Source organism: Pristis pectinata, chromosome 1 (genome assembly GCF_009764475.1).
Source record: "Pristis pectinata isolate sPriPec2 chromosome 1, sPriPec2.1.pri, whole genome shotgun sequence".
Taxonomy (NCBI): domain Eukaryota; kingdom Metazoa; phylum Chordata; class Chondrichthyes; order Rhinopristiformes; family Pristidae; genus Pristis; species Pristis pectinata.
The window spans coordinates 123,148,157-123,175,381 of NC_067405.1; the positions used below are offsets into that span (position 1 = coordinate 123,148,157).

General features: G+C 40.1%; 1 protein-coding gene across 1 annotated transcript in view; it reads left to right on the top strand.

Annotated features, from left to right (window-relative positions):
- mdga2a (MAM domain containing glycosylphosphatidylinositol anchor 2a) overlaps nucleotides 1-27,225 on the top strand; it is a 652,262-nt gene that overhangs the window by 330,239 nt on the left and 294,798 nt on the right. Inside the window, exons 8-9 of the mRNA XM_052017769.1 lie at nucleotides 3,281-3,610; nucleotides 10,037-10,342. Coding sequence (XP_051873729.1) covers nucleotides 3,281-3,610; nucleotides 10,037-10,342 — 636 coding nt within the window. The remainder of the gene's footprint in view (nucleotides 1-3,280; nucleotides 3,611-10,036; nucleotides 10,343-27,225) is intronic.

Below are 27,225 nucleotides of genomic sequence, written 5' to 3' on the forward strand. Positions count from 1 at the left end.
TTGTTATGCCACTGTGAAGTGCCTCATGCATTATTTTTCTGTATTAAAGACTCTACCAACCACACCTTATGCATTCTTAACCTAATATGGGCATTAATCTTCTATGATCTTCATTGGGTTCCATATAAATTTTACATTTTACTCCCTGTCCTCTGTGCAGTGTGCTTTTATTTTTTGATGCTATAACAAGATCCAGTCTCCTGATGAATTAGTTTTACCTCTCCTCCTGAGAGAGACCAGTTAATCTCCCCACGTCCACGCTGTTCATAAAAGAGGTCCCACCTCCACCTCTCAGTTTATATCCTTTTGCCAGAGGTGAAAGTGTCTTGAATTTCTCACTAGTATGGTCATATTGCTAACGTTATCAATTCAACCCATCTGTACTGATTGTGTTAACCACTTTCTTCCCATATTACTGTCACCTCTGCCCTCTGCAGATTCTGTGCTAGGCCAACACACTGAAGGTTTTCACCACCCTTGCAGGCAGTGAATGCCAGACAAACGACAATATGACACTGACCATCGTTACTATTTTAGTCATATAATTAAGGAGAAATATTGACCAGAATAAATATCCTCTTCCTCTTCAGCATAGTGGATCTTTTACATTAACCTGAGAGAGTAGAGGGGGCCTCAGATTAATGTAACAATTAATAAGTACTGGACAAGCTGTAATCACAAAGCTATGGGTTAAGAGCTGGGAAGTGAGATTAACCTGAAGTCCATTTTTGGCTGGCTTCTACATGCTTCTATGATTTTATCAAAATAACATGTTTCCAAATATGCAGCACTCTCTCAGTGCTTGAACAGGTAGCAATGATTATGTGTGATCTATTTCCATTTAAGCTTCAGATTCCCAGAGCTCTGCTTTCCTAGCTGACGGCAGTAAACCATTTATTCCTTTCAGCCACAGTGAATCAACACCCCTGTAATCACGCCCCAAGCACAGAGAGTTCCACTTCATTTTTGTCTCATTCCATTTCATCAATGGTTATGCTGATTCAATGTTTACTTGTTGCTAATGATGTCCATCTGTTCATGTCAAGGTGTCCATAGCAAGTGTGCTGGAAAGTTTCAAAAATATGAGAAAACAGAATTTAAAGAAAAAAATGTGTTGTATTGTTACTCAGATATCATTGAATCATTCTGACAGCAGGAGGCCATTTCTCCAATCATGCGCGTTCATGGGCAAAATTATCAAAATTGTGATAATATAAACAGAAAATGCTGGAAATACTCAGCAGGTCAGGCAGCGTCTGTAGAAAGAGAAACACAGTTAATGTTTCAGATGAAACTCTCTTTCCATATGTGCTGCCTGGCCTACTGAGTGTTTCTATTTCAGATTTCCAGCATCTGCAAATTTTTTGATTTTCATTTACTCGTTTCAAATGAATAACTTCCATTTTTTACCCCTTAAAGGAGTTTAGTGAGAATTCTATTGCTTTACTTCACTGTTTTAATATTGCAGTTTCAAAGACGGTTCACAGTGCACTGCTCTTAAAGTGGGTAGTGTAGCAGTTAGCGTAACGCTATTATAGTGTCAGCAATTGGGGTTCAATTCCCGCCGCTGTCTGTAAGGAGTTTGTACATTCCCCCTGTGACAGCGTGGGTTTCCTCTGGGTGCTCCGGTTTCCTCCCACATTCCAAAGACATATGGGTTAGTAGGTTAACATGGGTATAATTGGGCGGCGCGGGCTCGTTGGGCCAGAAGTTTAATAATAATAAAAGTTTAAGTTTAAAGTGAATAGGTTGTGTGATTAATGTGTCAATAGATGTGACCTGTTTACTCTAGTCAGCCATTCTGCAGCCTGTGCTCATGTTAAGGTTCTTCCCCAGAAGGGACAGAAGCTATTGCCTCACTGGCTATTCTTCGTGGATGAGACTAGACAGCAAGAATCAACGTTACGTACATTGTTCCATGCCACATTTTATTAAATCAATTTTTTCACCGCAGATATTCCCAGTCATTACAGTTGAGTCCCAAAGGAGCAGTGAATTTAGACATGAAGTTATTGTTGCATTTAACAAATTAAACGTTAATAGTTCCTAAGATTCTAGATAATGATGAGGAATGCACACCCATCTGAAGTTTATAGGTGACCTGGTGACTTATATTGGACATTACCACATATGGACCTTTGAAGAGGTAATATATGTTGTGGACTAAGGGGAATCAGTTAATAGACTATACTTAGATTTTCAGAAGGCAGTTAATAAGGTGCTGCAACAGAAGTTATCATCCAAAATAAAAGATCATGGTGTAGGAGAAAACATATTGGCATGGATGACAGTAAACAGAGAATAGGCGTAAATTTCCTGAGGACATAAAAATGAGAAGGAAAGTAAGCTGTGACGAGGACATAAGGAAGCTACAAAGGGGCATAGTCAGGTTTAGTGAGTGGGAAAAGATCTGGCAAATAGAGTATAATGTAGGAAAATGTGAAATTGTTCATCTTGGCAGGAAAAAGAAAACAGGAGCATATAAAATGGTGAGAAATTGTGAAGCTCTGTGATGCTGAGGGGTCTGAGTGTCCCAATGCATGATTCACAAAAGGCTAGTATAGAGGAGCAGTAAATAATTAGAAAAGATAACATAATGTTATGGTTTGTTGCTGCGGGAATAGAACAGAAAGGAAGAGAGGTTCTGCTTCAGTTACATGAGGTATTGAGACCACATCTGGAGTGTTCTCTTCGCTGTCAGTCTCCTTTTTTAAGCAGGGAATCAGTTCAGAGAAGGTTTACTAAACCAATACATGAAATGAGCAGGTAGTCTTATGAGGGAAGGTTTAACAGACTAGGTCTACTAGAGCTTGGAAGAGTGAGAGGGGATTTGATCAACACATTAAAGATCCTGAAGGAACTTGATGGAGAGGATGTTTCCTATTGTGAGGGAAACTGGAACTAAGGATTACTGTTTTAAAATAAGGGATGGCTCATTTATGACAGAGATGAGGCAAAATGTTTTCTCTCAAAGGATCATGAAGAGGGTAGTAAAAGCAGAAGAAGATTGATGCTGAATAAGCAAATGGGTATGAGATTATTGTCTGTAGACAGGAATGCAGAGTTGAGATTACAATCAGATCATTCAAGCTCTTATTAAACGGTGGAGTATTTCTGAGGGTCTGAGTGGCCTATTTTTGTCCTTAATTCATATGTTTGTAGGTCATGCACACATATTACAAGATTTATGGGGCCCTCATCACAGTGGGATAAATTCTCTTTGTTCTTTCTTTGTTTTATTTATTAAAAAATTGAACATCAACTCTTTTCTTTATCCTAGCTCTGAAAAAGGGACGTTTTTGGATTACCCCAGATCCGTACCATGATGACGACAACATTCAGATTGGCCGTGAGGTTAAAATTTCCTGTCAGGTGGAGGCCATTCCCCCGGATGAGCTGACATTCTCTTGGTTCAAGAATGGACGTCCACTTCGGAGCTCGGAAAGGATGGTTATTTCCACAACGGATCCTGATGTCTCACCAGGCACAACCAGTCTGGACATTATTGACTTGAGGTTCACAGATTTTGGGACATATACTTGTGTAGCTTCGCTAAATAGCAAGGTTGTGCCTGACATCAGCATTGATGTGAACATCTCCAGCAGTACAGGTAAGTACTTGAGCAAGTTTTGAAATAACATGTTAATCCTGGAATTGTTGCAGTTGTACAAGACATTGGTGAGGCTGCATGTGGAATATTGTGTTCAGTTTTGGTCACCCTGCGATAGGAAAGATGACATTAAGCTGGAAAGAGCGTAGAGGAGATTTATGAGGATGTTGCCAGGACTCGAAGGATTGAGTTATGGAGACAGGTTGAGCAGGTTGGGATTATTTTCATTAGCGCATAGGAGAATGAGCAGTGATCTTATAGAGGTGTATAAAATCATGAGGTGCATAGAAAGGGTTAATGCACACAGTCTTTTTTTCCCAGGGTTGGGGAATCAAGAACTTAGAGGACATAGGTTTAAGGTGAGAGATTTAATAGGAACCTGAGGGGCAACTTTTTCACCCAGAGCGTAGTCATCATATGGAATTAGCTGCCAGAGGAAGTGGCTGAGGTGAGTACATTAACAATATTTAAAAGGTATTTGGGCAGGTACAGAGATAGGAAAGGTATAGAGGGATATGGGCCAAACACGGGCAAATGGGACAGGATGGGAATCTTGACTGGCATGTACCAGTTGGGCTGAAGGGCCTGTTTCCGTGCTGTATGATTCTATGGTAATTAGCTTGCATTGTATCATCATTTTGCAATGTCTCCACTGCTACCATTCTGTGCTATAGACCCAAACTGGCCATGGATGACTGTTTTAGGTAGGAGCTGGAAAGCAAATGAAAGTATAAAGGCCTCTGGTTGTTTGGAAAGATGGATGGTCCTGAGCAGGATACTGGGATAGTAGAAAACCACAGCTTGCAATGACTTGATGGTTTCTGCCTACTTCAAGTTGAGTGGAAATTTATATTGCACTTTTTTTAGGCTGTATAATACTACAACAACCTGCTTTTATATAGTGTCTTCAATACAGTGAAATTCTCCAAGATATTTAACAAAGAGCATGATACAACAAAAATCAGCTCCAAGTCAAGGGAGGAGAACTTAGTACAATGGGAACCACATTTCTTTTATGATTATGACGCTGATGAAATGATGCACAATAAGTTCATGGACAACAAAGGCCTTCCTGGTTCTAAAGGGAAGGGAAAGGGATCTTGAACTAATGGATTTGGATCTTGATTGGCAGCCAATAAGGCATCATGAGCATATTCTGCTTACAGATTCATAATCACAATTTGCATATTAATTTTTCCACTGTTGCACTGAAATCAGAAGAGTAGCATGTCTAGCCACAGAATTTCGTGTAGTTATTGCCATTGTTTCAGTTGGTAAACACAATATAGATTGCAATCTGCCTTCGCACTAGTTTTTTCCTTCCTGTGATGAGAGAACAACTGATGTTATAAACACACACAACAATTTTGTAGTCCATATTCTTCCTTAGCTGTAGCTCAAGACTCTGATACAGAGAGCTGTGGCTTCTGGAGGTTTGAGCAAACTCCACTGCCAAAGGTGATGCCTTTTAGATGAAAGTTAAAGTGAGGCCTTCTTGCTCTCTCAATCAGGTGTAAATGATCCCATGCATTAATCTGAGTTAACATCAATGTCTTCACCATTCCTCGACCTATAATCATGAAAAAGAAAATACTATGTCATTATTATACTTGTGTGACTTCGCTGTGTGCAAATTGGCTGTCATATTTCCTGAGTTACAACATTGCGAATGATTGAATGTCAAAAACTAATTAATCGCCTGTAAGGTGTTTTGGGACATCCGATGATGTAAATAGAAATCATTCATCTTTTAAGCGTCATCGAAGTTGGAACTTAGGGCTGGAGTTAAACTGGCAAGTAACCTAACCAGGTTAAAACCCGAGTTCCAGCCTCTGCCATGTGTCAGGACTAAGCTCTTCCTCTGGGCCCTGTGTGTTACAATCCACACCACACAGCTTAAACGGTTGCAATAATGACAAAGTGTTGCATTGCTGATGTGTTGTTCTTTTGCTGAGCTACGAAGTCGAGGCACCTTCTCATCTAGTTTACCTTTAAGTGGTTAATTATGGTTTAAAAAGAAAGCAAGGACTTTTTTCGTTACCCTAGGTAACATTTATAAAGCGTAAATCCAGACTGAAATCCATCTCAGCATCTGATCCCAGTTACTCTGAAGATAGCCTCATTTCCATTCGTTACTAGTCTGTAAATCCTTTAGTACCAATGCATTTAATATTGTTGCTGAAAACTTATAACACATTGTATAAATTGCCAAGAGTTCTTCTTTGACCACCTTCTCCCATTGACCATTTTGTATTCCACTGCTCAAAGTCCATTGTATCACCCAAAGCCCTATAATTGTTTCCTCAAATAAATCACTCACCCAACTCCAGACCTCTGTCTAGCTCCTGCTCTCCCATTGACCACACTGTGTATACGGTAAGGTCAATGTTCCACCAGTGCCACTATGTTTTTGCTAACTCTTGGACCATAACATGCACTGGATGTTGTATAAATTGCCCATGTAACTAGCTTCTTGATCTCAGGTGCATTTAAGTTTAGACTATTTAGCAATACTCTGTCTATACTTCTCGCTGCCTCAGAAAAGCAGCTCGCATAATCAAAGGCCCCACCCACCCTGGACCTTCACTTCTTTCCCCCTCCCATCAGGCAGAAGATACAAAAGCCTGAAAGTACATACCACCAGGCTCAAGGACAGCTTCTATCCTGCTATTATGAGACTATTCAATGGTTCCCTGGTATGATAAAATGGACTCTTGACCTCAAAATCTATCTCGTTATGACCTTGCACCTCATTGTCTACCTGCACTGCACTTTCTCTGTGGTTGTTACACTTTGTTCTGCATTCTGTTATTGTTTTACCTTTTATTATGTCAATGCACTGTGTAATGAATAGATCTATGAACAGTATGGAAGTCAAGTTTTCTCAGTACCTTGGTACATGTGACGATAATAAACCAATTCCAATAAAGGAAAGAAGACTCAGCATTTGTAAAAGGCTGGGGTCTAATACTGAGAAGAAAAGATTCTGAAATGTACACAAGACTTCCATCATTCTGTATTATTTACTTTTTTGACTAAAACTGGGTAGATAATAAGATTTGATGGCAGAGCTCTATCATTCTAAAGGCTTTAAGCAACCACATCTAAGTAGCATTCGTTCATATTAGTTAAAGCAGAATTCTTTCTTTGTATCCCACAAAGGACGGTGACAGAGCATTTTCCCAGACAGCCTAAATGTCAAGCGTATTCAAACACAGCAGTGCGCAAGGAATCAACTTTATAATTAAAATACCTCACAGTTCCTCAAATTTTATCAACAAATCCATCCATCTACTCTGAGTGAAACCACATTATTTGTAGGTAAAGGGCTGACTCTCTATGATGGTAACTACCGACCTTCAGATTTCCAGCATCCACAGCTTTTTTTATTTTTGACCTCACAATAAATATGGTAATCAAACAGGATTTGATCTTCATCTTAAATTTAAGAACCTGTTTACCTTTGAACAAAGATGGTAAAGAACTTCTTGTCAATTCTCTCTGATTTTTACTTAAAAAAAAACTTCTGGAAAACTGATAGCAAATTAAATATTAAAAGCAATTCATTGTATCATGTAGACATTTCTAATTCTAAAGAATTCTACGTAACTTTGAATTGGATACAGCTGGGAGTCTGTAAATAAATTGAAATAATACATCCAAGAACTTTTAACACAGTGAGTTTAAGTTTGAAATATTAGTTTTGGACCCTTCTCCTCTCCCTCTAACTGGACATAATGTAAAATTTTACGTTATTTTGTTGGAGAAATGAATGGGTCCAAGACCAGTGTTTCAAACCTCAGTAAGAACACAAAAGCAGCGTGAGCTAAGGAGAACTGGCAAATTAGGTTAAGGGATCAGTTGGGATGGATGCAGTGGCAGAGATTTAAGAGGATCTTTCAGAACATACAGAATAGGTTTATTCCAATGAGAAAGAAACATTCCAAGGGTAGGATTTTGTGGGGTGGCACAGTGGGGCATCTGATGCTTCATAGCTCCGGTGACCTGGGTTTCCTGGGATCCTGACCTCGGGTGCTGTCTGTGTGGAGTTTGCATCTTTATCCTGCAATTGGTTTCCTCTGAAAGCACCCATTTTTTCCCCACTTCCCACAGACCTGTGGGTTGGTAGGTTAATTGATTGCTATAAATTGCCCCTTGGTGAGTGGTGAGTGGTGAATCTGGGGGGAGTTGGGGGAGCTGTGGGGAGTTGTGATTGGGATTTCTGTAGGATTAGTGTAAGTCGGTACTTGATGTTCAGGGTGGATTGAAGGACTTGTTTCTGTTTTGTTTGACTCTATGACCCACCACCTGTGGTTACTGAAAAATGTTAAAGGTCGTATCACACTTGAAGCAAAGGTGCATCATTGGTCAGAAGATTGAATAGAACATAAAAAACAACAACATATAACTAAAAGATTAATAAGAAATGAAAAAAAAGATAAAGATAGCTAGAAATACAAAAAGATTTCTCTAGATATCTTAAAAAGAAAAGAATGAATAAAGTGAGTGCTGATCCAACAGAAAGTTAGTCTGGGGAATTCTTGATGGAAAAGGAGGTGGCGGATGATTAAACAGGTATTTTGCATTAGTCTTCACTACAGATGATTCAAGTAATGCTCTGGAAATAGTTGTAAATTGGGAATTGAAAGGGAAGGAGGAAATCAGGCAAATGACATCCACCAGGGCAGTGGCTGTGAGCACGTTGATGGAGCATAGGTTGACAAGTCTCTGAGTCCTGATGGACCTCTTCCTAGGACATTAGAGGAAGTCAATAGTGAGGTAATTGATGTGTTGGTTTTAACTTGACAGAATTCCCTAGATTCAGAGAAGAATGCTAAATTGGTAACAATTTTCTTCAAAAAAGGAGACAAAAAATGGATAAATATAGGCCAGTTAGCTTAGCATTTGTCCAGGGAAAATGTTTGAAGCTATTATTAAAGACATTATAGGAGTGTACTTGGGAAAAATTCTAGGTTAACAAACAAAATCAATATGGTTTTGTGAAAGGGAAATCATATTTGACCAATTTATTGTAATTCTTTGAAGAAGTGACATGTATTGTGGATAAAGGAGAACCAGTTGGATGCACTATACTTACATTTTCAGAAGGCAGTTGATAAGGCGCAGCAGTAAAGGTTATTGTGGAAAATAAAAGTTCATGGTGTAGGAGGTAACATTATGACATGGATAGAAGATTGGCTGATTAACATGAAACAGAGTAGGCATAAATGGATTACTTCCTGGTTAGCAAGCTGTGACAAGTGGTGTGTCAAAGGGATCAATGAAGACATTGAAGGTATGGCTGCTAATGACACAAAGGTGGGCAAATGAGTTGAGAACAGGATACAAGGAGGCTACATAGGGAATATGGATGGGTTAAGAAAGTGGGAAAATACCTGGAGAATGGAATATAGTACAAGAAAAAGTGAAATCGTCCATTTTGGTAGGAACGACTTTTAAAAAAAATATTATGGGGAGAGATTGCAGAGCTCTGAGATGCAGAAGGATCTGAGTGTCCTGCTGCATAATTTGCAAAAGGCCATAATGCAAGCTCCGTAAGACTTTGGAAAAGTAAAAGAATGTTATCATTTGTTGCCAGGGAATTAAATCCAGGAGCACTGAGATTATGCTTCAGTTATGTAGGGTTTTGGTGATGGCACAGCTAGATTACTGTGTACAATATTAATCTCTTTATTTAAGGAAAGAGATTAATGCATTGGAAACAGTTCAGACTGGGTTTATCAGACTACTACTGGTTTGGACAGGTTGTCTTATGAGGAAAAGTTGGAAGGTCTGGGCTTGTATCTGCTAAAGTTTGTAAGAGAAGAAGAGATGACTTAACTAAAATGTATATGATCCTTAACAATCTTGAGAGGGTGGATGTGGAGAGGATGTTTATTCTTTTGGAAGAATGTAGAAATAAGGATCACTTTTTAACTATAAGGGATTGCATATTTAAGATAGATAAGGTGAAATGTTTTTTCTCAGAGAGTCATGAGTTTTTGGAACTCCCTTGTAAAAAATTGTGTTTAATTTATGTTTTTCTTGTGAATGTTTATCTGATGCTATGTGCCTGTGATGCTAAGTTTTTCATTGTACCTGTGCACATATGTACTTGTGCATGTGACAATAAACTTGACTTTGACGTTGAGGCAGAGTCTTTGAATATTTTTAAGGCAGAGGTAGGTAAATGTTGGACAAACAAGAGTGTGAAAGGTAGATGGGGATGCAGGATTGAGGTTACAGTCAGATCACATGCTTGAGGCTTGAGCAGCCTTTTCCTGCTCCCAATTCTTATGTCTGGATATCAGTAAAGTGAAACTTGTGCTTTTTCAAATAATGTATTTCCAGTATACAATTCACCCTGCTGCAATGGGATGTAGAGACATTCAATGAAACTGAGTTATCTTTCTTTCTCTTTACAAGTTCCACCAACGCTATCTGTCCCAAAAGAAAAGTCTCTGATGGTTGCTCGAGAAGCTGACACAGTGGAACTGCAATGCTTGGTTTCTGGGAAGCCGAAGCCCATAATCCTCTGGTCTCGCTATGATAAGGAAAAGGAAAAGGAGCTTCCAATGCCTGATGGCTCCATGCAAATGGAAAGTTATGATGGGTTACTGCGCATCGTGAATGTGTCCAGAGACATGAATGGAATATATAAATGCCAAACGAGCCAGTACAATGGATTTAACGTGAAACCGCGGGAAGCAGCTGTACAGCTCATCGTGCAATGTAAGTAATTCAGAATTCTCTTTGAAGAATCACTTTCTGGACTTCTATAACTATTGATTCTTTCCCATCAGAACTGAGCCGCAGAATCTTACAGTCAAAATATTGCCCTTAAGTTATTCCATCCTGACTGACTCTCACTATTAAAACCACAATTGGCTGCTGATAAGCATACAGCCAATCAGATTATCATCTATTTTGGATTTTTGGTTCACAATAAGACACATCAGGATCCCTTTCTTCTAAATAAATGTTTTAACTTCACAGCATACAAAAGTTTAAAGAAATATTTCATGCTTGAACTTTGATTTCATATCTTTGCAGTCCAGAAAATGAAAATGTTTGATGAACATAATATGTTATATATTAATCATTTTAAAAAATCTGAAATGTAATTTTAAAAATTACATTTCTTAAATAAGTAGACCGATCAGGTAATGAGTTTGATTTTGCTGTACTGGACTAAACTGTCTGTCCCTCTGTCCCACTGACTCTTTGTTTTGTTAATATAATTTGGTCAGGAATTGTCTGCAGTGGAATAGTATAAAGAAAAATGATGGACACTGAAAAATTGCTCTGAATTAGGGCTACTAAGAAAGCATAATATATTTTTTACCAATGTGGAAACTTTAAACAGGAAGAAAAAGGTTTGACTTGACCAAGATGTTGCTGCAATTCTTTACGTCCTGCGAATGATTATTTTGCACGGTGACTACATGATTATGAAACTAAATTATTGAAAAAATGTGGAGGAAACGCAGTTTGAGTTCTTCCTAGCGTGAAGGAAATTTTAGTATGTGGTCCCGCTAATTCTGAAGTAGTTTGGTGGAGAGGAACAAATGCAAGGTTTCAAGTGTAAAAGGTTTCAAGGAAACATCTGGCTGTGAATTCAGCAAGAAAGTCAGATTGCTGCACTGTGTGGCCTTGTGTAGGTGTGATTTATGATGGATACAAGAAACAGTATGTTCACGGAGAGCTCCATTTTTGTGAAAACAGAATCATTAAGTGCCTCTTGTAGAGCCATTATGCTGCTTATGAAGTGCACACTTATAAGAGTTGATAGCACCCTTTCTCATATTAATTGGTAAATTAGAAGGGAAAAAAATCCCAGGGGAAGATCATGTTACAGGAGCTTGTGTACAAGAAAGGTCACATATTGATCAAAAATGACGTGTATAACCTTCAATGCCATACTTATTCAGCAGATCTTCCCAGGGAATACTTAAATTCACATATGATACATCACTGCAGCAATGTTATGAATTAGGATGAAGGATGCACTTGGTAAATAATTGTTGCTGATTCCTTTAAATGTGTGAGATGTTGCATCATTTCTTAGCACAAACTCATTGCCAAGCAGCTTGTCGAAAGATACCTTGTCAAAAAAAAAGAAAAGCTTTCTATGTTTGAAATTTACTGAGTCTTCATTCTTCTCTATGTACTAGCATTTGGTCTGTAGCTTCTCATGCCTTGCTAATTCAAGTAGGGCAGGCATGGTAATGTAGCAGTTAGATTAACGCTTTACAGCGCCAGCGACCCAGGTTCAAATCCGGTTGCTGTCTGTAAGGAGCTTGTACGTTCTCCCCATGTCTGCATGGGTTTCCTCCGGGTGCTCCGGTTTCCTCCCACATTCCAAAGACGTACGGGTTAGGAAGTTGTGGGCATGCTATGTTGGCGCCGGAAGCATGGCGACACTTACGGGCTGCCCCCAGAACACTCTATGCAAAAGATGCATTTCACTGTGTGTTTCGATGTACATGTGACTAATAAAGATATTTTATCTTATCTCTCACATAGTTTGACTGTGTCATTTGACGCAATACACTTCAGTTGGGCTGTTCCAGTGGATTGATGTTGTTATGGATAGAATGTAGTGCTTAAGAAATATATTGGAGAGTCTGGACATTTTCGTGAAATCCCTCCTGCACTTCAGGTGCATCATTCTTGGAATGGAGTAACTGTAACGTTGTCAAACCGGGCAAACGTTTGATCTCAATAGCATCGCACAAACCTTTTCCACTTGTGTATAGGTCGAACACATGTTGACAGAAATGTAAGAAAACCAACAACAGTACAAAAAACACAAACATTTTGGAGGAATTTCTTAACATTGAGAATGTTAGTAATGTAGAAGTTACAACCACAGGGATTATTTGAAATAAATAGCAACTGGTTGCACTTTTTAGTGTCAGCGATATCTCAGTTGATAACACTCCAGCCTTTTGAGGTGATTTGGCACACTTGAGCGATGTAAGTGCATTTTGTCTTACATTCTTGCATTTAAGGAACAACTTGATCCTTAAATAAGGGATAATGAAAAACAATTAAAGGGGGGTGGGTGGAGAGATGGTGTGGGACAAAAATGCTGGCATATAATGCCAGATTTAAAATAATTGATTAAGATTCTAATTAATTATTAATCTACTGATTCTTACAGGAGACAGCTTCACACTTTTACCATCTTTTGGATGAAGCAGTGTTTCCTAACTTCTCTTGCCCTATTTGAATGCTGCAGGTTTTTCATAATTCTATGCAATAAGAAATGTTCCTTCAGTGAGGAATCAACATCAGTCAGTAGATCTGTTGTGCTGTTCTCTGTCACGGAGCTAGAGCATGATAACCTGAGGCTAGGTATCCTCTGAGAGTTCTTAAAACTTCCAAAGCATGGAATCATGGTAAATGTTCTATTTGGGCTTTGTATTAGAAAGTTATGAGAAATGCTTTATGAGCTATGCAACTTAAGTGCACAGGTACCTAATGCTAGGTAAACATTTTTAAATGGAGAGATCCCCAAAGCTGAACTATCATTGATTTTTAGTAGCAGCTGGTCCAGAAAATGCTGCCTGATAAGGCCACTGCCCTGCGTCTCAGCCTGAGATGTTTAGTGGGAAAGGAAGTGAAATAATGCCGAAGTGTCTGCCGAGGTCCTTTTGCCTATTTGTATTACTACCTGAGATGAGAGGTATAAGTAATAAGGAGTGGTGAAGCTGTCTAGTTTATGTTGGAAATATGCAAATTTGAATCCTAATAAAATGCATGACTGTTGTGATCTGTGAATTTTGGAAACCTCCCAATTGGCTTAGCTAACCGTGACCAAATGGTATTTATTTTTGTACAAAGTAAGTTTATCTTTTAATCCTGTGATGATGAATCGTTATCATTTCATTTAAAACCAGAACACTAGTTTAAACTATTGATTAAACCACAAATCTTCCTGTTTGTCTATGTAGGTTTAATCAGTGCCATCAGATTTTTGAACGGTCCATGAACCCATGAACACTACCTCATTATTCCTCTTTTGCACTATTTATTTATTTTTGTAACTTATAGTAATGTTTATGTCTTACACTGTACTGCTGCCGCAAATCAACAAATTTCACAATGTAGGTAGTGATAATAAACCTGATTCTAATTCTGAAGCATATTTTCATTAACATTGTCTCACAAATTGAGGTACCCTTTAATAACTGTATCCACATATCAAAAGAAAGTGGAACACTATTCCATGCTGTGGAATTTTCATTATAGGGGAGGTATTCAATTAATTACTCAGGCTAGAAGGTAATATGTAGAGGTGGTTAGGAACATTTGCTGTAAATAACATACTACACAGATACTATACTTGTAACTGTATATATGTGCATATATTAAGGAGATATATATGCAAGGGAACAACTAGGAACCTAACAGGAGCAGCCATATAAATACTCTGAGGGCAAGATCAGATCAGGGGGCTGAGGATTATGTGGTGGATGACTCTTGACTTTATGAAGCTGTTTTACCCAAGACAAGAAAAAGGTTGTAATAGAACATAGAACAGTACAGCACAGAACAGGCCCTTCAGCCCACAATGTTGTGCCGACATAGCTAATCCCTCCTACCTACAGATGCACATATCCCTCCATTTTCCTCTCATTCATGTGCCCATCAAGGGCCCTCTTAAAAGCCCCCAGTGAATTTGCCTCTACCACCCTATCAGACCACGTAATCTAGGCATCCACCACTCTCTCAGTAAAAAAAAACGTACCCCTTATGTCTGTTCTGAACCTACCCTCTCTCATGTTAAATGCATGCCCTCTCGTATTGGATTGCTCAATAATGGGAAAAAGATATCACTTGTCCACCCTATGTCCCTCATAATTTTATACACTTCCAACAGATCACCCCTCAGCCTCCGCCTCTCCAGAGAAAAGAGCCCAGGTTTGTCCAGCCTCTCCTGATAACACATGCTCTCTAATCCAGGCAGCATCCTAGTAAACCTCCTCTGCACCCTCTCTAAAGCCTCGACATCCTTCCTATAATGAGGTGACCAGAATTGCAAGCAGTACTCTAAATGTGGCCTAACCAGAGTTCTGTAGAGATGCATCATAGCTTCTTGACTCCGACACTCGGTACCTCAATTAATGAAAGCAAGCATTCCATAAGCCTTCTTAACCACCCTGTCGACCTGTGTAGCCACCTTCAATGAGCCATGCACTTGCACCCCAAGGTCTCCCTGCTCTTCAACACTGTTAAGGGTCTTGTCTTTAAGAGTGTACTGCCTCTTGACATTAGTCCTACCAAAGTGCAACTCCTCACATTTGTCCAGGTTAATCTCCATCTGCCATTTCTCTGCCCACATCTGCAACTGATCTATATCATGCTGTATCCATCGCCAGTCTTCTACACTATTCACAGCTCCACCAATCTTGGTATCGACTGCAAACTTACTAACCCACCCATCAACATAACTCATCCAGGTCATTTATGTACATCACAAACAGCAGAGGTCCCAGTACAGATACCTGCAGAACACCACTACTCACAGGCCTCCAGCCCGAATAAGTCCCTTCAACAACCACCCTCTGTCTTCTACGGGCAAGCCAGTTCTGGATCCACACAGCCAATTCTCCACTGACCCCATGCATCCGAACTTTCTTGATTAACCGATGATGTGGGACTTTGTCAAATGCCTTACTGAAGTCCATATAGATGACGTCCACAGCTCTACCTTCATCAATCTCTCTTTTTACCTTGTCAAAAAACTCAGCCAGGTTAGTAAGACATGACTTGCCCTGCACAAAGCCATGCTGGCTTTCCCTAATCAAGCCATTGGATTCCAGATGCTAGTATATCCTATCTCTAAGAATTTTCTCCAGCAATTTCCCTACAACTGATGTGAGACTCATCAGTCCATAGTTCCCCGGATTTTCCCTTGTTCCTTTCTTAAATAAAGGAATAACATTAGCCACTTGCCAGTCCTCCGGGACCTCATCCCTGCTCAAAGAGGACACAAGGATACTGGTCAAGGCCCCAGCAATTTCCTCTCTTGCCTCCCTCGGTAACCTGGGGTATATCCCATTGGGCCCCGGGGACTTATCCACCTTAATACTGCACCATTACATTACCATTAACCATTACCATTGAGAGTATCCTGACCAGCTGCATCTCTGCCTGGTACGGTAACTGTAGCATCTCTGACCGTAAGACTGCAGAGAATTGCGAGTACAGCTGGAAAGATCATTGGAGTACCTCTTCCCTCTATCCTGGATAACAACACATGATGCACATGCAAGGTCTGCAGAATCATAGGTGACTCTTCTCATCCCTCCCACGACCTATTTGTCCCACTGCCGTCTGGCAAGCGGTACTGGAGCATCCGAGCCAGAACTACTAGACTGTACAACAGTTTTCCCCCAGGCTGTCAGGCTCCTGAATACCTTGGAGGCAGTTTCAGACAAATGCCGCTTCAAAAGCCCTGGTTTGCGCAACGACGTATAAGAACGTTGGCTGCTGCTGAACATGTTTATACATTTAGTGCAACACACTGAGTTCTGTGCTTTCTTCGTCCAACTCGGTTTTGCACTAACCCTGCACTAATTTTGTGTTCTGTATATACCGTTTTTTGTACTATTTGTACTTGCACAATTTTTTTGTCTGCGTTTATTGTATGTCCTCTGTTGTGAGAGTCTGGGGGAAACGACATTTCGTTCCTCCATGTGTTTTACATCATATGGGTGAATGACAATAAAGTATAACTTGAACTTGAACTTGTTCAGGAGACCTAACACTACCTCCTCCTTGACCTCTTTGTTTAAACATGTTTACACCCTCAGTTCCATTTTCTGTGTCCTGCATGTCCCTTTCCTGGGTAAATACTGAAGAGAAATACTCATTCAGAGCCTCACCCACATCCTCTGCATCCAAACGTAGATTCCCTTCTTTATCCTTAAGTGCTCCTACCCTTTCCCTCGCTATCCTCTTATTCCTTACATAGATATAGAATGCCTTTGGATTCTCCTTAATCCTACTTGCTATGGACTTTTCGTGGCCCCTCCTGGCTTTCCTAATTCCTTTCTTGAGTTCATTTCTAGCTTCTTTATAGTCCTCACCTACCCTGATCCTAACTTCCAAAGCTCCTGGACTATTAGCTGAGAGATTAGAGTTTGTCTCGCCATGTTGATTGTCTGAAACCTTGGAACCTTGCAGTAGGCTTGGCGACATGCAGTCGTTTTCAAATGTGATAGCTATATACACATCTTGCCCACACAGGACCAAATCTTTAGGTTGTAAACCTGCATTCCTCCAAGCATCTCCATTGATCTAAAGGCGAATTGATCTCAAATAATAACTGCACAAATACAGTTTCTCCATATGTAATCGGTGAAACTTTAGCAGACCAAAGATCAAAGGTAGTAGCTCTATCTCAATTTCTGCATAACCACTGCATCCATCACAACTCTTCTTGTGTGTGCTTGTTGGCTGACTTTCTACAAGGTTGTTGCTTCAAGTCAGTTTTTGGAGGCTACTGCCTGTGATGTTGCCTCCTTCATAGCATTGCACAGGCCCTCCTGTGATTACAACATTGTATCACTTGCTTGTGAGTGTCCTTGGTCGGCTCATAGAGTTGCTCACACTCCTCATTTAGAGGGACAATGAAAGATAGTTGACAAACCCCAGGAAGCATTGTACTCCTGCAACATCCATCAGGCTTGGCATCTCCTCCATTGTCTTGAACTTTGCTGGATCTGGATGAACCAGCTTTTACTCTTTCAGCTTCAGTTGCTTCTCCTTGTATCTGTTCATCAGGATTTTCCTTCTTCTGGAGTTTCTCCTTCACCAAAGACCAATATGCCATCCACCATGGTTTTTGCCCCATCTGAGACCTTGAGCTCAGTAGAACTCTCCTAATCAAGCTCCACCTTTATGTATCCGGCACCCTGAAATTTTTTGCACTTCAAGCATCTTCATAGGATAGTGATGCCTCTTCATCCAGGTCTCTTAGATTTCAGAACATTTTCAGCTTGCCACTTGGTTTCTCACCACACACCAAGTTGTACACCCAGTGGGTAGACATCTCAGTTGGAGTAACTATTTCTCCCTTAGTCATTCTATCCAACTTGGCCTTAAGTTTCTCCTTGTGATCTGCTGGAACACATGTTGATGGGTGTAAATTGGGTGCTGCTCCTCATATAGGACAGGATGGTATTTGCCTTTTATTTCTGTATTCTGTGAAAGACACCTTCATATGAAATGCTTACATTGAAGCAATCTACAGTATCTGGCCATGTTCTACATCAGTTCTATGTGTTCTACCACTTCCAAGTGTAGGTTTGGCATCTTTCTAGTTTATCATGATGAAATCCACATCATAGCTCTCTTGATTCTTTGGGTATACCAGCCTCCCAGCTGACTTCCACATGGTCTTTTTGCATATCACCTTGAGATGATGGCTTGCTTCGGGAAGCCGTTATATCTCATTTCCAAGTCCAGGTGAAATGTTACTGCAGCCCTTGCACACCTTGCCATTAATTTGTTTAGCAGATGTTCCTTCCATGGAACTGATCTTATTTGGCAGCAGATGCTTTTTGTTCAATTGGTACTTTGAATCTGGCCGTGTTTCCATCCCTGCACGGTTCACCGTATTCATTCCATTGACTTTTGATGTCCTTTTCATTGTGAAGAACCAATTACCCAGTCCACATCATGTGCTTTTTTTCCTCACACACATGGTGGATCTTTTGTAGCTGCCTGTGTTATGTCCACAGTACTTGCAAAAATGAAGCAACTTAGAATTTTCCCTGTTCTGTCTTCTGCTTCACATCTGTACTTCCCCTCTGGCCATCCAATATTTCTGGCCTGGCTTTGGATAGTTCTGCAGTTTTGCATGTATGTATGCTCTTACAGAGGTACCTCTGTCTCATTTAGAAGTCATTCCCTCTGGCTGGACTACAGGATTCCACGAAGTAATCCGACCTCTGATGAGCAAGTTCTTTAAATCTGCACAATTGTAGTTATTTTCAAGCAATCTTAGTTTGGTTCAGCAAGTGTCAAAGGGTTCCCTCTTTGCCCTATTGTAAGTAAAGAACCATTTCTCATCAACTGTTTCATTTCTAAGCAGGTTGTTATGTGCTTGTGATACAGCTAGTGCATTCTCTGGAGTCTCAGTTGAGCTCTTCATGGTGTGATACAACTTTCTCCCTTTGTGACCATCGGGATACAATATTGTTTTCACTTTCATCTGTTCTGCTTTATCTGCCCTAGCAATGATATCCTCTCCATGATTTAGAAAGGTCACTTTCCTGGAAATCCAGCGGCTCAGGTGGTTTTATTGCTCCATTGTATGCTGTCCCAATTGAACAATATAGCTCACGGCTTCTCACATTATCTCCATTGGGAAGAAGCCCACCTGGGTTACTGTAAGCAGATTTGGGCACGTAGTATAAGTTTTATAGTTTTGGTTACTGGCAGTTCTGAAGCCATGGTACTGGAAAATAGTGATTCAAATTAACAAAGGGAAAGTTAAGGGAAGTATCCTTGCTGCAGCTTACTTGCACACATGCAGACTAGTTTTGCCCCCTTCTACAACAGAACATTTGTGGCTTCATACAGAAAGCAGTTGGACACCCCAGTATAAGTCTTGAAGTGGGCACATCCGATATTACATCAGCCACATATGTTACAGTTCTTGGACAAGACTCCTCGATCTCCCCACTCCGCACGACTGTAGGAGTACCTTCACCACATGTACTGCAGCAATTCAGCGAGCTAATTGAGTATCACAAATTAGGAGTGGATAATTAATGCTGACCTTGTCAGCAATGGCCGTATTTCATTTCTTAATAAACGCAAGTAATGGATATGATAGGAATCAATGATACAAGTGAAGTTCAATTTTGAAATCATAACAAGCCAAAGAAGGTACCGTTTATACATATTTAACAGATATCACATTTATTAACATGGTGACATTAAGTTTGCCTCCTAACCTATCTTCTACTTCCCACACAATAAATTTAAGAAGAAGCAAAGTTCAAGATTAGTAAAGTAATTTTGTTGATCTCATTCTTCTCAGTTCCTGTGCATGTTTTCTAAAATAAGCACAGCATAGGTACAGAATATAAATGTAGAAGACTTTCTTTTAATAATATATTTTGATGAGTTCAGTTGTGACAGTGCCACTTCCTGGCTACTTAACTCACTGACACTGGTGTCACATTCATGATATTGTCCACATCCATCCATGTTGTGTCCTTGTAGAACTTAAGGTTTATCCTTTATGTAATTAAAGGAAAATGAGATGCACTGTTTATCAAAGAAAGATTATGCGAGAGGTACAAACTAATGTATTCATGTGTGGAAGTGACATCAATGAGTCTACTCGTCTTTAATTACTGTAATCAGGGAAAATTCCTTGTGCTTTTCATATGATAATGTAATCAGAGACCATTTTCTTACATTACTTAAGGTATTGACACCTGGGGTACAGTTGAGATGTGCTTGCTATATGAAATCAGCTAAATTGTTTCCTATTGAGAAGTTTGAACCAGATATTTTGAATAACAGTTGCATTATCATTTAAAAAATATACTGAGTAATATGAATTAATTAATTATAGACAGAGGAAATGTGTATAAATTATTAGTTTCAGTCAAGACTGGTAAGTCACCTTGTCCCAGTGGAATGCATTCTAGGTAACTGAAAGAAGCAAGATTGGATGCTTCCTATCTATTTTGTGGCTGACATACGTATTGCATTCTAGCTATCTCTTCATCTAATTTAATCTCTGCCAATATTCTGGCACAAAGCTCCTTTTTTTGCTCCAGATTCTAGCATTTCTCGTGTCTCCAGTATTCTGGCATACCTTGATTATCATTGCTTTAGTAAACACCCAGCAAAATCCTCATTTCGTGTCTCAGCCTTGTTTTCTTCCTCGACTGATGAATTTCCCTTTTTGCTTCCTTTGCAATTATTTTGTTGTTAAGCTGTCCATGAAAGGTCTTTGGGTTCCCTTTTATGTCAGTTACCAGTCTATTTTCATCCTTTCTCTTTGCCCCTCTTTTCCTTTTTCATTTGCCAATACCAGGGAGAGTCAAACAATTTCCTTAGGTGCAGGGGTGAATAACCAAAAGTTGAAGATTTAAAATTATTGCCAGGAGAAGGAAGCCAAGCAGAATCTTCTCCAGTCAGAGTTATCACGACCCGAGTGATTTCTGAGAGGGAATTAGAATTGCCAAGAACAGGAGTGTTGAGAACATAGTGTGGGAATGTTCAGCCATTATCTTACCAGACGGTGGAGCAGGTTCTGTACCTTTTATTTCTGATTCTATTTCTTATCATTCTATGAGATTAGAACATGGTGCAGGAAACTGCTTTGCAAATAAGGTTCACCATAGGAATCTGGAAAAGTGATAGTGAAACTATGAATAAGGGCAATATCAGTGATTAATTTTATTTTTATCCAGGCAATAATAACCTTGCAGTTGTACAATGAACACTGATGGGGAGCCTGGTAATGCCGTAAGGAGTTCTAGCCCGATCTGGTGCTGGATTACCAGGCTGGTCAAGCCATCTATTCAGCAGGTCTTGGTGTGAAGGGGGGAGGTGGTATTGTAACAGGGAGAGGAGCAGGAGTCAAAAGAGATGGCTAATACTGAGCAAGCTGATGTCAATAATGAGAATGTTGAATGTGAAGATGGGGATTGGTCAACACTAATCAGTCACAGTGATCCAATCAGCTTTGCATGCGATTATAGATTTGGAATAGAGAAATAGGCCATTTAGTCCAGCTGATCTCTATCCATGTGGTAGACCCCAGATAAGTTGCCTCCCAGTCTCATTATATTTTCCTACCTTGCGCACATTATACCTCTGATCTTTTCTGTCTCCTGTCTGCCTGAATCTCTCCCTCAATACCATCTGCTTCAACTATTCTACCTGCTGTTGAATACCATGTTCTCTCCGTAAAAGAAAATAATTCCTCTTGTTTTCTGTCGATAGCTTTGTATTTTGGATTCACCCGCATACTGAAGTAATTTGTCTACATGTAGCTCCTGGAACCACTTCATAATCCTGAAGACCTCTATCTGGCTTCTTGCCAGTCTAATCTATTCCATAGAAAAGTGATCCATATTGTGTATCTTTTCCAGATAGTTGTTTCCTAGTAACTCTTAGAAGTCTGTTTTGAGTGCTAAATATGCTGATAGGTGGAACTGATTCAAAGTGACCAAATAAGTCAAATTCAGTTTTTATTACATTGAATTCTGGAAGTTTTATCACTGTTTTGGGGATTGAGTTCTATAATTCCATTTATTTTTTTAAACAATCTATAAACCTTGGTGATGGATTAATGGAGAAAGTGGGTGAAGCTGTTTTCAGCTGCTCTGTTACTATGGTAACTATTTTGCCATGAGGTGCTAACAGCTATTTAATGATGGATTCTCAGATAGATTTTTCATTGGCTTATTGCACATTAACCTTTATTCTGGCATTGACCTGTTTGTAAGTTGCAGTGCCTCTGGCTCTGTATTGATCCATATTTAGCATTGCACAGTTATCAACAATTAATAAAGCTTGTTTGTGTAGTATTTTCTAAATAAGCATCATGTAAAATACATTTCAAGCAAGAGTTAGCTCATTCATTATTCCCTGTCATTGTGGACTCTGTACTATAGCCTGAAACCCACTTGCATTCATACATTTGTACAGATTCAGCCTTCGTCCTATTTAAACTTTACTTCATGAATATTCATTGTTTTCACAAGTAATACATCTTGACTGCTCTACATTGATTTCTACAGAACGCTTGTCAGATGTGCTTTGGACTGCCTAGACTCGGTACTTTTAAAAATGGAATGTGATGTCAAAGCCCAGTACAACACAAAACCTCACAGAGCAGCTTCTATTAAAACAATATCAAGATTCCAGCTGTATTTTTATCATTTGGTCTTTTTACATATACATGCCCAGATATTCTCCCCCAGTCACTTGTGCTAAACTAGCTATAAAGTTGCATCAGCATGTTGTACACTAACTCTGAAATTCACTCCCCTTCTACCCTTGTTTGTTGCCTTCTGCTGTTTTCTGATGGTCATGAGTCTCCCTTAACAGACACTTCCCTTTTCAGCAGAATGTAGGCTTCAGCAAGCACACTTACTCAAATGTTGCAGAGTTTGAACATGAACATACCTTTAGTGTGTATATATGTGCAAGTGCTAGGCAGGTGAATCCAGACAACTTCATATCATGCCTGTTGTCATCATTGATTTTGTCATAGATCCTGACCACATTTAAATACCTGTATTTAACCCAGTAGAATTTCTTTTCAGCCTATTGCTTGTATGCATTGTATGACATTTATTTATGATTTGAGGTAGTTAATTGATGAAGGCAGGGCAGTAGACATTGTCTTCATGGACTTTACTAAGGTATTTGATAAGGTGTCTCATGGTAGGCTGGTCCGGAGGTTCGGACACATGGAATCCAAGATGAGATGGCTCATTGGATCTGAAATTGGCTTGGTGATGGGAGGCAGAGGATGGTGATGGAAGAATGCTTTTCTGATTGGAGATATGTGACTAGTGGTGTGCCACAGGGATCAGTGCTGGGACCCTTGTTGTTTGTGATATATAATAATGACTTTGATTTGAATGTAGGAAGAAGGATTAGTAGGCTTGTGGATGACCTGAAAATTGGTGATGTTGTGGATAGCGAGGAAGGTTGTCCAAGGCTACAGCAGGATGTAGGTCAGATGGAAGGTTGGGCAGAGTGTTGGCAGGTGGAATTTAGCCTCGACAAGTTTGAGATGATGCATTTTGGGAAGTCCAATAGAAGTTTTACATGGTACAATAAATAGTAGGGCACTAAGGAACGTTGGTGAACTGAGGAACCTTGGGGTTCAAGTCCATAGCTCCCTGAAAGAGGCGACACAGTTAATAGGGTGGTGAAGAAAGCATATAGCATGCTTGCCTTCAAAGGTCAGGGCATAGAATTGGGTTGTTACGCTACCGTTTTACAAAACACTGGTTAGATGGCACTTGTATTGTGTGCCGTTCCGGTTGCCACAGTATATGCAGGATGTGCAGGAAATACAGGAAATAGTGCGGAGACCATTCACTGGGATGTTGCCCTATTTGGAAAACTTCAGTTATGGGAAGAGATTGAATAGACCTCATTCAAACATATCCTAAGTGAGTTTGACAGGGTAGATTTGAGATGTTTTCACCAGTGGGAGAGTCATGAACAGTGGGAATCGCTGCAAAGCAAGGGCCAGTCATTTAAAAAGGAGGTGCATAGACATTTCTTATCTAAGACCGTTGTGAATTTTTGGAATTCTTTGTCACCAAGGGTGGTGGAGGCCAGATCATTAGTTATATTTAAGGTGGAGATAGATACAGAGAAATTTCGGGGCATATGGCGATGTTAATGGAATGGGTAAGGACATAGCAGGTAGAATATAATTTGAAAAATGTGATGTCATCCACTTTAGTAGAACGAATAAAGGAGGATGATTATTTTTTAAATGGTAAGAGATTGAAAGATGTTGGTGTTAAGAGGGTCCTCATTTTCTTTGAAGCAGAAAACTAATGTGCAGGTACAGTGAGCAATTAGGAAGTCAAGTGAAACGCTGGCCTTTATTCCAAGATTACTGTACAAGAGTAAAGACATTTTACCGTAATTATGTAAAGTCCCTGTGGGATTACCTCTGGAAGAATGGGAGGTGTTCTCATTACAATATACATAATTGTTGCAGAGCTTGGCAGGATGAATGTGGCATTGATGTTTCCCCAGTGGTCAATCGAGAATCGCTGGCCACAGCCTCAAAAGCAAAGGGTTGGTCATTCAAACAGAGATACGAAAAAATGTCTTTACTCAGATGATGTTGAATTTTGGAAATTCTCCACCTAAGAGGACTTTGAAGGCTCCTGTCACTGAGTATGTTCAGGACAGTGATTGATTGACCCTTAGCAGAGATGTTTAACACCCGAGAAGATAGGTTTATGATAAGGCTTGGAGGGGATCTGAGAAAGAATTTATTCACCTGAGAGGTTGTTGGAATCTGTAAAATGTCGCCTGAGAAGGTGGTGGAGGCAGAGCTCTCACAACATTTAACAAGTGTCTGGACGAGCGCATGAATTTCCATGGCATAGAGGGCTATGGACCAAATTCTGTTGAATGGGGTTAGCATAGATGGATATTTGATGGTTGGCATGTACAGGAGGGGCTGAAGGGTCTGTTTCTGTGCCTGACTGACTTTAACTGTGCTGGAGTAGCCAAGCCCAGAGTCAAGGAAAATGTTTTCAGCAATACACGAGCTGAGGCATTGCTAGAGATGGGGGATGTTACCACAGTAGAATTAAACAGTCTTATCGGTAGCGATTCCTCCTTGACTTCTGTTGCCTGACAGGCTGCTTGACTGTGTCCCTGGTGAAAATAGCATCACAGTAAACAGCCTGGTGAGCAGATAGATGCCAAAGTCATTCATTTTATTTTGTTTTGCATCTGGTGTTAATCGCAGATATTTATTTATTTCTCACAAATGCCGCCAACTTCTGCTGTGATTATAGCAAGACAAAATTAAAAATCTACATAACAGCAGGTATGAGAAAGCCATTACTCTTCCTGTAAGATGCCAAGGATAAGAAATTTAATGCTCAGTCAGCACTTAATGTCATTTCAGAACATCTGGCTATTCCATGCAAAAATGAACTGTTACGTTTTTTTTAGCCCAGGTAGAAATCAAGGACACAGAGACTGGAGTTCACCTTTGCTAATGCATTAAAACATTGCTTGGCTGGTGACAAATTTTGCCCCCACAAAAAGATCATAAAATTGGTGGAAAACAAATGTACAGCTGTTGGTGTGGTTTATCCCCAAATGGATGTGTTACTTTGTGATTGGCCAGGGTCCCAGTGGGAGCAGTCCTGTCTTATCACACTGCCGCCACGTTCCTGGATGGCAATCAGAGAAGTGCATCAGCCCTTAAAGGCACAGTCCCCATGGCAGTTGCACATCAGGCACACTCGGTTGGAATGGAAGACAGAACAGTTGAAGATGACATTGAAAGAGTTTTCTGAGAGAGAATTTGAAGTGCTGGTGAATGATTATCTCTGGGAGAGAGAACCCATGTCTAAGGAGCAATGCAAGAAGAAAATTATGACATCAGTATATCAATATATCAAGGTGACTTCTACATTAACATCAATGTTTTTTTAATGCTGGTATATGTCCATGTTCTATAAATGTATGAAATCAATAAAAATATTATTTACTTCATGCAGCAGAAACTGCCAGGAGTAGGAGGATGGCCTGCTGGATGGGAGGGGGCCTTTCGGACACAGTCCCTCACCAGACGGGTCCTCCTCAGGGGCAGAGAGACCACTGAATGAAATCCAATATAGTTAAACATTCTCCAAAGCACACTCTGTTAGTTTTACCAAAGTCTGAGCACTCTGTTAGCGGTGTGAGTGATCTGATTTTGGAGCTACTCTGCATGTGAAGGGTATGGTGTGTAAACAGCAAGCTCAATGGTTCAACCTCTCTGCTTTCTGGACCCCGACCTCCAGTTCACATTGGGAAAGCTTCAAACAGGCATCTCCCAATGACTGATGTCATTAGGTGTGTGTCCTTTGCCAGGAAAAATTTCAACATGGCAACGTGGATCCTGACTGGAAGTGCCCAGTCCAATTTCACAACTGGCACAATTTCACACAGAAATGGTCACTAATGTCATTTTTTTAACTCTGGTTTACATCAATTTAGGAACATTTAGCTCTGAAACAAAATTATGCTCTGACATCCAACTTGCAGGCAAAACCACTGATGTGTTCACTGAAAATTCAGCTGAGTTGCTAGCGCTTCTAAAATTGAATTGGTCCCAAAATGGCATCCAATGCATGCGTGCTTATAGGTGGTTCATGTCACACTTGATGCATGTGGTTGAGGCTACAACAAGTGTTCCATCAGCATGTGCTGAAAGAATGCAGGTCCAAATAAATTGTGATGTCAGTCAGCCTGCAATGGGTTGTTGTCAGTACTGGCATTTTGAAGCTCACACTCTTGCTAACGCCTTCTCTTAACCTCAAAAGGCTTATCACATGGTCAGTAGCAGGAAGGGAATTTCTTCATCGCACTCCAAACACCACTGCCGTTTAAAGGGATTGACTATTTGCATCTTGGTTGCTGATGTACTTCAACTGTAGTAGATCGACAGGGAGCATTGTGGCAAGGGTTGAATGATTTTGTCCCATCCAAAGTTTCTGTGTATGACAATCTATCCCAAGTGTAGAGGCCGAACCTGTTTTCCCCTTGATATTCCCTTTTCATATTATGTACTCTGCTGTCCACTCCTGCATAAAGGAGGTCACTGATTTGCTCTGTTCCAGGAAGCCTATGCACTTGTTTTCTCTCTTCCCCAGATCTGACAAGTGCTCTCTGATCTGCTGGCTGTTTCCTGTGGTTTCTATTTTTATTTCAGACTTCCAGCATTTTATTTTGATTTTCACATGCAGTTTTCCCCTCTGAAATACAGCACGAAAACAGAGGGTGCAGTCAGAAAGGTAAGATGTTGGAAGAGGGCTTCATCTAGGAGGACTATGTTGAAATCTGCAGCAATACTTGCACTCTGA